We start from the raw sequence: 12,395 nt of genomic DNA on the forward strand, positions 1-12,395 counted from the left end.
TGTTCTGGTCTGACAGCAGAGATGTTTGTGAATTCTTTGCAAGATGGATTCATATATACTTTGATCTCTTTGACACTTGACTTGGGCCAGCTCAACTTTGCGGACACAAAATGTGTTGCCACCAACAATGCTTAATGCCTCCTATCTGATACTGTCAGTATTGCTGGCTGGTTGATGCTTTTGCCTGCACATAGCCATTCTGTACAATAAGGAAGTGCTGGAGAGGCTCTGTCCATGTTCTTTATTATTTCCCAGTGCATTCTGGGATACAGGATCCTCCACTGTCTCTTCCCATGTGCCCAGTTAACACTTCACTAATGCATCACTATCACACCATACATGCTCTAGGTGCTGTTATGGTGCAGTTACAGAGTATTACTATTGAAATTAATGGAGATGGCTGACAAGCATCGATCCCTCTGAAAGCGACAAGCTGCTTAATTTTTAAACTGACAAAGGCTACTGCTCCTGTGTGAACAACACTGTGTGGTGCCATTGGAATATTTATTGCAGGCATTGAAGGGAGGTTAGAAGGCTTTAAAAATGCTGAATGAATGGGGCATAAACACACGGTATTGGCACACATGTGAACGAGCCCTTAGGATAGACATCGTTAAAACACATTGGGAATCAAGGGGTTTTACATCTTCTTTGAGCTTTACCACGATCCTATGTTACATAAACATTACACTATTGTGATATTTTAATTAGTACATTTTGTTGATTATATTTTGGGGTAAATGTATGAGGGGCTGCAAATGATGTAAATGTTGAGTTGGGAAAAATTACAAGAAAATACAATTTTAAAATATTTTTTTACTATGTATTCTCAAAAAAAAAAAAAAAAAAACACAATAGCCAAATGTGCTAACAAATTAGAGTCCTGTTTAATACTAGATTGACTAGAAAACCGAAAAACTACAATGTGCGGTATTGAAACATTGTCGAAACAGTGTCCTATCACTTCTGAATCACATTAAAAACACAACATGGCGTTGGAAAACTAGCATGGCAGTTTTTTAGCCACAATCAGATCTGCATTTAAATTCGATTTTTCTTTTCAACAGTAAGAAGAACCATCGGTCCCTAAAAAGCAAAAAACAAGATTGGCCAAGTTGACTGCAAAACAAAGCAGCAATTGTAAGAATATATCATAGGTCCAAACCTGAAAAGGACTTGGGATTCAAGGGGGTTTATAGAGGTTAAAGGTGCTGGAAGTCAAGTTGTTAAGTAAACTTCAGATTTAATGGAAGCAATGGTTCCATTAAAGGATTTTCATGGACACCTGGGTAATATGTCCGAATGTACTTAATGAAAGGCGGCAAACAATGCAACCGAAACCCCTTCAAAGAAAGCAATACAAATGCTCACTTTCAAGACATGCAGAAAGTCTTTAACCTACTCGAAAACGAAATACATCAAAAGGTGCACTATGTGCCACCTAGCCATAATCTGTAGAGAACAGCAGCACTGCTCTTACCCAAAATGTAGGATGAGAAATGAGATTAAAGAACAGAATGTGAATTTATCCTTAGAATTTGCTACACCTAAGAAGCTTCTTTGCTCTCCTACATCTTTTAGTTTTTTTTTATATTGTCTATTCATTTTCCCTCTATCTAAAAGGTCTACAAATTAAAGTGAAAGGGCACAGCAGGAACAAAGGCACATTCTTCCTATTTTCATTGACTCTTTGCAAGAGAAAATATGAATTTTTAAATATATGAGAAATATACAGTATTAGGTTAATATTAAGGTCTATAAGCAACCTGTTCGCATATGGATGTGGCAATCTACTTCAATCTAACAGCGTATAAATTGTTGAAATTTTGTTCATTAACATTCTTGTGATCCCACTCCACCTCTCAGAGACACTATTGCGTACCATACATTATTGAGGAAAGGGTTATCCATAAATAAACTCACTCTGAATAGGCAAAGTGATAATGCGAAAAAAGTACTAAGCCTGGGACAGAAACTCGAGCAGCTAGTAAATAATCTGCTTCCATTTTCAGCATCTTTAGTAAAAGTGAAGTTCCTACTAAAAAAAATAATATTAAGGCCTCCTGCACACTGGACGTTAAAATAACGTTATAAAAATTACGGTAGCTTTGCAGTGCGTTTTCAACTTTTTTCAACATTTTTGCAATAGCGTTTATTAGCGTTTTTCCGCGTTAGTGTATTTTAGTGGTTTTTTATTTTGAAGAAAAGTTTTGATTTTTTTTAATGGATCAAAAACGTTAAATCAAAGCTGGTGAGTGAATTTGAGTGTTTATCGACATTTATCAGTGTTAGAGCGTTTTTACAGCTGAAAAACATCTCTTGGAACCCACTAGTTTTGTTTTTACTGCTCAAAACTACTGATAACAGCATGCGTGCATGGACACATAGGATAACATGATGGAGAGTTTAACAACTGTAGAAAAAAAGTCTACAGCCAAAAACAGTGTCCCAAATTATTGCCGAGAGGGATGGGGGAGAGGTGAACTTCCTTATGGCGCCGCAGCCCCAGGAGGAAGCGACATGCCAAAAATGACATGCCAAAATGTGGCATGTCAGGGGGGTCACCTTCCCTTAAAGCAGAAGAACCATTTTCGGGCGGGACTCCGCTTTAAGCTTTGAAAATGAAAGATGTTGATTGGTTGCCATACATAGTTGCTCCGGATTCTGTCAGCTAAAGTCTTAGTAATTTCTCTCAATTTTTTTTTTAATTTTTTTTTTAAGTGTGTGGAACAGGGAATCGTTTCTGAAACCCTGCAGATACAGCCAAATGTCTTTCCACTCTGATAGCAAAAGCTTCAGTAGGAATGTGAAGATGTGGAACTTTGTTGGAAGCTTAGCCCGGCTCTAGGCTGTATCTGCAAGCTTTCTGAAGTTGCTGCAGCTATGTGCAGGCATCTTTAAAAGTGGTTGTAAGCCCTCACATTTACCCAGTGAAGTGACTAGCATTAGGGGAGACACAAAGATTAAACAAATCCTCCTACATAAGTTGTAGCTGTTTATCTGCAGCCATTTCTTCTGTAGATTGTTCTGAAAAAACAAATATAAAAAAGATTTCTCCTTGGCTTAGCAGCACAAAGCAGGGGGCGAGGATCTGAAGTCTTCACACAGCCAACAGCTCTTAGCCCTGATTGGAGGAAAGAGACATACCCATTCACACAGTACAGAGAAAAAAGGACAGCTGTCGATATGAGTCAAGTGCTGCAGCTCCCTTCCCGTCACCATTTTAACTGTTGGTGACAGGAAAAGCTGCCATAACTGAGTCATGCTGATAACAGAAATCACACTCAGAGCTTTGAAGAGAGGAGAGTACACAGTATAGAAGGATGTGCTTTTTTTTATATTTCATGTCTGAAATTTACAATCACTTTAAAAGTCAAAGTTTAGTCAAAAACAAAAAAAAAAATAGAAATCAACACAAGGGGTTACTATTGAATTCAATGTGTCCCTTGTATTGCTGGCTCCTGCATTCATTGAAATCTTCTTACATCAATTAATATCCCTCTACCTGGTTATCTTTAAGCCCCTGCATTTTTTTGTGTTTTTTAAGTAAGAATGTCTCTTAACAAAAAAGAAAACCTTTTAATCTTTTAACCATTTAGTATTTGGTAGAACAAATGCTCACAGGCAATGTACAAAATGCCAACATTCACACGTGGTCCGTGAAAACCGCACAAACTACAGCATACAGAAGTTTGGAAACGCAACAGACTACCCTTCAGATCCAAAATCGGAGTAGGAACTACACTGGCAGGAATTTCAATGAGATTTGCTGAGAGGTGAAGCACTCAGAAAATGAGATGTGAGCCAACATGTCAAGCAAAGTTTTCTTTTCAAGCTCATGGCAAATTGCAATGTTATATACCTGCCTCTCCACTTCAGCCAATCACATGAAGCCTTTTATTCATGGATAAAGACACACAGCTTTTCCTGAATGGCGGAGATGCACTCAGCCAGACTCTGTTTAATTCTGGCTGGAGACAGGGAGTCGCCTGTACTGCTGCTGGAACACAGAGCGGCTTACTGTATTATAGCCAATGCTACTACAGTTCATTACAGCACACAGCACATCACTCTAATGACAATAGTTTGTTTGCACCACCTTGACCCAAAATCAACTATTTAAAGTGAAATGAAATGTGAAATTCTTCTTTAAAAAGACACTGTCATTCTGCCCATTCTGAGCACATTGACAGTATTGGCACATAGCCCATCCCCAGCATGTATACTTTACCAGCCAAGCTACCTCCCCGCTGCAACATCCAAGCTTCGGTGTTAACAAGTGTCAGAGCTTAGACTGGGGAGAATATTATGGTATCCCTTCTAAATGTTAGTTTATGGGCATAGTGATTGGTCACTTAGGTACAAGCACTGTCACACACAGGCCGACACATGTTGTCACATACCTGGAAGCCAAGCACTGGCAGTGTGGGAAGACGGCAAGGGAGCATGGCTGGTCTGGGGTATGCGAGAAGGCACTTCACTGGTCCTGCGTCACTAGCTCAGCACCAGAGCTATCGAGATGGGCTGCATTAGAGTAGCTACTGGCCTTTCCCCTCAGCCTAAATTCTGCTGTACATGGGATAACTGGAAAGAGCTTGGCTATAATAATTTAAAAAATGCAGCCATTAACCGAAACCGCAAAAGCTGTGTATGAGCCTATCCTTTCAGTGCCTCCTACTGATCAAAATGACATTTTATGCAAGAGTAGTAGCGCAAAGTCACTTACTGCATCAAAGAGAAGCTAAATCCCCGTCCCCAATTCATAATCATGTCAAGAAAAGGAGTAGCTAAATATGGGGGCTTAAAAGTGTAAGTAAAGGCAAAACCTAACTCTAAAGGTACTCCTACCCACATTTTAAGAATAATTATCTAACCCTGTATAGAAGATATGGCTATACTTGCCTAATCTGAAGCCGCTCCAGTCCGGTCTCCAGCGGCGCCCTCTGTAAGCACAAGAAAGCAGACAACGGCTGGGAAATGCCTGGGAAGTGAGGTCATACATAGACTTGCTATGGGGCTTCTGTTGTTGGCTACCTCTCCTGCACACTGAAGCCGCCACTGACAGCTCAGCCTGGGACCAGAGCACCTGCAGAATAAGTATAGCGATCTTTTCTTTACAGGGTTAGATAAACTAGGCTTAAAATAGGAGTGGGAGTAGTTGTAGAGCTAGTTAGGTTTTTCCATTACATCCACTTTAAATGCAAACTTTGTTAATTTGCTTGGTAAATAGAAACCTTGATCGTAAAAAAAAAATCTTCACATAAGGGTTCCACAATTTCTAAACAAATCATTTTGTTATTCTAAGTAGCAATTGTGGACACAAACGGCATACAGTGGATTTGTTTTTCCCTGTCTCATACGTGACCCTTCTGGGATATTTTTTAAATGTATGCCTGAACAACCTCTAGAGCAATGGAAAAGTTGAGTCAACTACAGTCACATACAACGTATTTTGCAGTGACTCAAATAGCACAGATGATCTAATTCCCAAATTATCAATGTCATGCAGATTTACATGGCCTTTTCTATTTTGGATCTGTTTTTCTAACCTTTTGAACACACAAGGTTGGGGATGGGTGGTTTGGCACCCACTACTTTGGCATAGTTGGTTCAGACAGCAATGTGGAAATGCAGGGCTGATATAAAAAAGGGGCCCTGAAGGATTGTTATTTTTCTAGAGTATAAGTAATAAACCTGTTCTTTAGATGCTACAGAGCAATCCCACTTAGCCAAAGCCTAGTAGGTCATGTTGCAACTTGTACTTTCACAGCCAAATAGACAAAACATAAAACAACGTGGTTGATATGCTTACCACCATGTTATAGGCTTCTGGAACCTCAATTTCAAACTGGAACTTGCCGCCTTGGTAATAACTCTCATCTGTAAAACAGTGAAAATGTAATTTAATGGATGCAGTCATGCTTTACCGCACGCTGTACGCTTGTCATAAAGAGAGCATTCATCCATGTAACACTGTCTAATGTGCACATTTCTCTAAAGCCTTTGCACAATGAGCGTATTACATCAAGTAGAACTTATCCAGCTTTATGTTCCACTCATAGCTAATTAAGCGGTGAGCGACAGCGGTTCCTGGGCTGCTTCCATCGCTGCCGTTTCAATTAATCACTTTATTGGCACCATAGTCTTAAAATGAAATGCATGATACTTATTGAGAAACACGGGATTAGCTGCTGTTAATTTTGAACAACAGACTTAACTGCTATTCTTAGAATTGAGACAGTGTATAGTATAGTATGTTTCACAGCTTATGATATCAGCCATTCATGAGCTGGTCTTACCCTAAACCTGTCAGATGTAGCTGCATGTGTTTTGCTGGCAGATGCCTTTGCTCTGCTCCCCTTGCACTACATAAGTATAGCCACATTGTGTTTGTATAAAAGTGAAATTGACACCACGAATATACAGGCATTAATGATACGCTGGCATAGACTGGAACACCCAAAACATAAGCAGCTGTGACTGAATGATATAAAGGGTTTGAACCCTGCATTGCACACTTCCGAGATACACAGCCTGGTAATGGCTGCATATATAGCTTTCTATATAGCCCACTCGCCCTCTTATCTGCTTAAAACAGTCTAGAAGAGCATGAACAGAGATATACAGTGTCTCTGGGACCGGTGGGCAAGGAACGGGGCTATGACTGCAAAAATGTTAAAATGTACATCCCTACTACTACACTTTGTAATATACTTCTCATCACAAGTGGTGGCAGGTTCACTTTAATGCTCAAAATCAGGCCTCAGTAACAATACTCAGATAGTGTTATGCTGCATAGATCTTGAACTGCAACAAAAATACTAGTTCAGTGTCTATAAAGATTCGGTCTATGGCAAAGCAGATGTATTAAACAGCGAACAGTGCCAGAGCATCTCAGACAGCAAGATGAACCGATTGCTGAAGGCATCAAAACTATGAATTAACACATGTGGAATTATACATAACAAATAAGTGTGAAACAACTGAAAATATATTTCATATTCTAGGTACTTCAAAGTAGCCACCTTTTGCTTTGATTACTGCTTGGCACACTCTTGGCATTCTCTTGATGAGCTTCAGCACCCCATCACTCTCCTTCTTGGTCAAATAGCCCTTTACAGAGCCTGGAGGTGTGTTTGGGGTCATTGTCCTGTTGAAAAATAAATGATGGTCCAACTAAACGCAAACCTGATGGAATAGCATGTTGCTGCAAGATGCTGTGGTAGCCATGCTGGTTCAGTATGCCTTAAATTTTGAATAAATCCCCAACAGTGTCACCAGCAAAGCACCCCCCCACCATCACACCTCCTCCTCCATGCTTCACAGTGGGAACCAGGCATGTAAAGTCCATCCGCTCACCTTTTCTGCGTCGCACAAAGACACGGGGGTTGGAACCAAAGATCTCAAGATTGGACTCATCAGACCAAAGCACAGATTTCCACTGGTCTAATGTCCATTCCTTGTGTTCTTTAGCCCAAACAAGTCTCTTCTGCTTGTTGCCTTTCTTTAGCAGTGGTTTCCTAGCAGATATTCTACCATGAAGGCCTGATTCACACAGTCTCCTCTTACCAGTTCAAGAGATGTGTCTGCTGCAAAAGGTGGCTACTTTGAAGAACCTAGAATATGAAATATATTTTCAGTTGTTTCACACTTTGTTATGTATAATTCCACATGTGTTAATTCATAGTTGTGATGCCTTCAGTGTGAATCTACAATTTTCATAGTCATGAAAATAAAGAAAACTCTTTGAATGAGAAGGTGTGTCCAAACTTTTGGTCTGTACTGTACATCTGTGTGCTGTATAGTGTGTTTGAACGAGTTTGCCAGAGAGAAGATCATCATTCCAATCTGGAGTTCTGTGCGTGTTACCAGCACAGTCTGGTAAGAGTCGAATCCTAAGGGGATATACTTTTGTGCCCCCAGTTTACTATTGGATGTGAAGGTTTAAGAATGCCGATTTGAAATATAACTGAAACCGGCACCGTTACCATATTGGATTATAACCTGAATGTGATTACAATACATACATCCAACCATCTCCTGTACCATGTCTGCAGTCTCTAACCATCTCCTGTACCATGTCCCCAGTCTCTGACCATCTCCTGTACCATGTCCCCAGTCTCTGACACTCTCCTGTACCATGTCCCCAGTCTCTGACCATCTCCTGTACCATGTCCCCAGTCTCTGACCATCTCCTGTACCATGTCCCCAGTCTCTGACCATCTCCTGTACCATGTCCCCAGTCTCTGACCATCTCCTGTACCATGTCCCCAGTCTCTGACCATCTCCTGTACCATGTCCCCAGTCTGACCATCTCCTGTACCATGTCCCCAGTCTCTGACCATCTCCTGTACCATGTCCCCAGTCTCTGACCATCTCCTGTACCATGTCCCCAGTCTCTGACCATCTCCCGTACCATGTCCCCAGTCTCTGACCATCTCCTGTACCAAAATATAAAAAAAGTCATTTTCGGGAACGGTGCAGTTTCGGTATCGTTTAGGTTTTCGGCCTAGTGTACAATTCATTTTCGGTACCGGTTTCGGCACCAGAAAACCCATTCTGTGCACCCCTAAAAACAACATAAAACTATATTCTAATAAACCAGCCATACTATTAAAATACAACACAGAATAAATAACGATAACAGAAAATCAAACTACGAAAATGCAATTGCAGCACTTTCTCTAGCATTACCCCAAATAATAATTAACATAATACCAACATACTACGGTATAAAAACTACATAAACATTCAGATCATAAACTAGATTAAGTCTTCCCCTCCAGCCCTCAAAGAGAAGATTTAATTTGATAGCCACAGGCAAAAATAATTTCCTGTGTCACTCTGTGGTGCATCATGGATGTAATAATCTGTCACCGTTGACACTCTGACCAGAGTATCGTGGAGAGGTTGGGAGGAATCGTCCAAGGTGGCTCTAGTCCTTCCTATAGAGCACCTCAGTGTGGTGGTGGTGGTGGCAGCATCATGCTGTGAGGATGCTTTGCATCAGCAGGAACAGGAAAACTGGTCACAATTGAAGAAAATATAGATGGCACCAAATACCGGGGAATTCTTGAACAAAACTTGTTTCAGTCTGTCACAGATTTGAGACTGGGATGGAGGTTCGCCATGCAGCAGGGCAATGATTCTGAACATACTACTAAAATTATACTTTTGCAAGGCATTTGAACAGCTGACACACATCACTACCTCTGTCAGACAGAAAGATCATTCTAATAACTCAGTTCTTTTAGAAATCCCAGCATGCTTTGCAAACTGAGTGACATGGAAGCACCCTCTAACTACAGTTCTTTGTAAAATAAAAATATTGTACAAATAATAACATTAAACTCTGTTTACACACATTTACCAAAAATCAGGAGTCGACCGGTATAGGTTTTTCAGGGCCGATACCGATTTTTCAGCTGCCTTACAGGCAGATTTCAGGTGCCAATATTCTGTACATCGCCGTCACCTACCACCCATATGCACAGCATGTCACTAGCCACCAGATGCAGTGCGTCACTTGCCACTGTCACCTGCCACCCATATGCAGCTAGTGACTAACACTACTTCTGGCAGCCTCTTCCCAGTGGACTCAGAGCAGGTAAACTTCCACATGCAGGTGGACAGTGAGATTACGTAATTATCTCTCTGCTCACCCGCAGCTGCAGCTTTGTGAAGAGCTGCCTTCGCAGCCCTGCTGTAAGGGCAGAACAACGGTGATGCGAGGCGGGCAGTAAGAGATGATGTCATCTCTCTGCTGCCTGCCGCGCTGCTGACAGAGATTGGCAGAGACTGCAGCAAGCGCCGTGTGGGGATAGGGGGAGAAAATCTGACCAATATCGGCAAGTTTCTGACCGATACCGATAACTTGAAAAATGTGAATATCGGCTCCTAATAATCATGGTCGACCTCTACCAAAAAACATTTGTTTTCCTTTAAAACTGCCGTTTAGGCAACAGGAAATTTGACTTGAATACATAAGAATACCATAAAAAAGTAAACATGCATATTTAGTGTTATATTTATCCTAACTGCCAAGAAGGTATGAACATATTTTACAAAAAAATAAAAGGAGATCTTCAGTTTCCTTGCTAATCAATACAGGACTGGGAGTTAAAGAAAGTAAAGGTGTAAAGACCTGCAGGGTCTTCTTACCACGGGCTGCTAGCTTCAAGTTTCTGTATGCTTCATTGCAAGGATCAACACAGATTTTCAGCATACCTCTTATATTAAAGGGGTTGTAAAGGTAAAAAAAAAAATTCCCTACATAGTTTCCTTTACCTTAGTGCAGTCCTCCTTCACTTACCTCATCCTTCAATTTTGCTTTTAAATGTCCTTATTTCTTCTGAGAAATCCTCACTTCCTGTTCTTCTGTCTAACTACACACAGTAATGCGAGGCTTTCTCCCTGGTGTGGAGAAAGCCTCTTGAGGGGGGAGGGGGCGAGCAGGCAAGTCAGGACACTCTCTACTTTGCAGATAGAGAAAGGAGCTGTGTGTTAGTGGGCATCATGACACTCCTGCTCGCCCCCTCAATAGGCTTTCTCCACACCAGGGAGAAAGCCTTGCATTACTGTGTGTAGTTACAGACAGAAGGATTTCTCAGAAGAAATAAGGACATTCAAAAGCAAAAACGAAGGATGAGGTAAGTGAAGGAGGACTGCACTGAGGTAAAGGAAGCTATTTAGGGAATTTTTTTTTTACCTTTACAACCCCTTTAAGTGGGGCTTCATTTATATTTTTTCAGGGCTTCCCTGAGACCAGAAGCATCAAGCCAAAGCTCCCACAATCAAAGTAAGTCTAGAACTGTTGCAGACCAATCAATGGCATGCAGCCTTTGTATTCTCCTTGCTTGACTGCCCCATCCTTTATTTTGAAAGGATTTTTTTTGTATGTTATATGGTCATACAGTCTACGCAGAGTCTTTATAAAAGTGCAACAAAGAAAGCTCTTTCAAGTACTATATATACACACACACACAAAGCATTTGACTAATTCAGTCTTCCTTATGGAACCTTCAGTGAAGACGCAGACCCAATATTTCACATCTCTCACAAACTGACATTGTCTTAACCTTTCAGTAACACTCATGTATATTTAACACCTACAGATATAAAATAAGCAGTGGTTCAATGCAAGAGAAGTCTGGACGAAACGAGATACAGCTCTCGCCAGCAAAGCCCCTTCTTTATGTGAAACAGGAGAAGTTCATAAAACAAAGATATTTAAATGTGCAACAGCGTGTCCTCAATGTGATCATCTGATTAACATGCTCGCTGGCCTTGGGGTGAGGGGGTGGGCACAGAGTACATCATTTACACCCAACTGAGCATCTCCAGGACACGATAGAGTGAAGAAACATGCAGCTGGGTGGGAAATCAAGAAAAAGCACCAATATACAAAGTAGACTCAGGATCTTGTGCGGTGAAGAAATAGTTGGAACTATGGATAATGTGACTTTAGGCACAGAACCATGACCATATCATGTAATGGTAAACAAGAAATTATTATGATGTGCAAAACAGTCAAAAAATAACTTAAAGGAGTTGTAAAGGGAAAAAAAAAATTGCCTAAAATTAATGTCTGCAAGGTAGACAGACAGAATAGTGTAATGATTCTGTTAAAAAAATGAGTAAATACCTATTAAATTCCTCCGGCATTCTAGTTTCTGTTCTCTCATTCACTTCCTGGTTTGCATCGCTCGTTCATGCAAGAAGTACATTTACCAGTATGAATTGCGGCACGCCCAGTAATTCACACCTCCTTGAAGTCTCTAACATATAGAGAGCATCCTGCCACACAGATGTAGTTCCCAGGAGGGGGTGAGCACGTTATCAGCGCAGTAAAGCCTCCCTTCACGGTGGTCAGTAAAATCAGACAAGCAGGAAGTGAACAGAACAGAGAAGAAATAGAGCAACTTCTGAGCAAAAACGAACAATGAGGAAGTGAAAAGAGGAATGTCTGCAGGTAAAGGATGCTTATTATGAAAAACATTTTTTTTCCTTTACAACCCCTTTAAAACGGTATCTGTACTACATCTGTAGACAACTACAGCATTAAAATTACCAATTATCACTTTCTCAGGCAATTTTGTACTGTACACATGCAGAGAAGAGGAAACCTATACTGATGTGTAGGGCATATTTGTAAAGAGCGACTCCAGGCAAAAAAAAAAAAAAAAGTATCTCCTGCAGTGTCTGCTTTGCAGAGATTAATGGCTCATTTATGTCTAGGGTAACAAAAAAAGAAGACATACGTACTCAATGGAAAAAGATAGTGCAGCGCTAGACAAAATATAACATCAAGTGTGAAAAGTGTGTCATTAGAATATTTAAATAAATGAATAAACCATGAATGAAAAATTATATAAGTGAAATATAAAAATAACACA

At 40.5% G+C, this 12,395-nt stretch overlaps 1 protein-coding gene across 5 annotated transcripts in view; it reads right to left on the reverse strand.

The window, feature by feature from the left end:
• The window catches only part of UBE2F (ubiquitin conjugating enzyme E2 F (putative)), a 305,259-nt gene that overhangs the window by 154,311 nt on the left and 138,553 nt on the right, over positions 1–12,395 (reverse strand). For all 5 annotated transcript variants that reach the window (XM_040357503.1, XM_040357502.1, XM_040357501.1 and 2 more), the window contains exon 5: positions 5,813–5,880. In XM_040357503.1, coding sequence (XP_040213437.1) covers positions 5,813–5,880 — 68 coding nt within the window. The remainder of the gene's footprint in view (positions 1–5,812; positions 5,881–12,395) is intronic.

This window comes from Rana temporaria, chromosome 6, assembly GCF_905171775.1.
Source record: "Rana temporaria chromosome 6, aRanTem1.1, whole genome shotgun sequence".
NCBI lineage: Eukaryota > Metazoa > Chordata > Amphibia > Anura > Ranidae > Rana > Rana temporaria.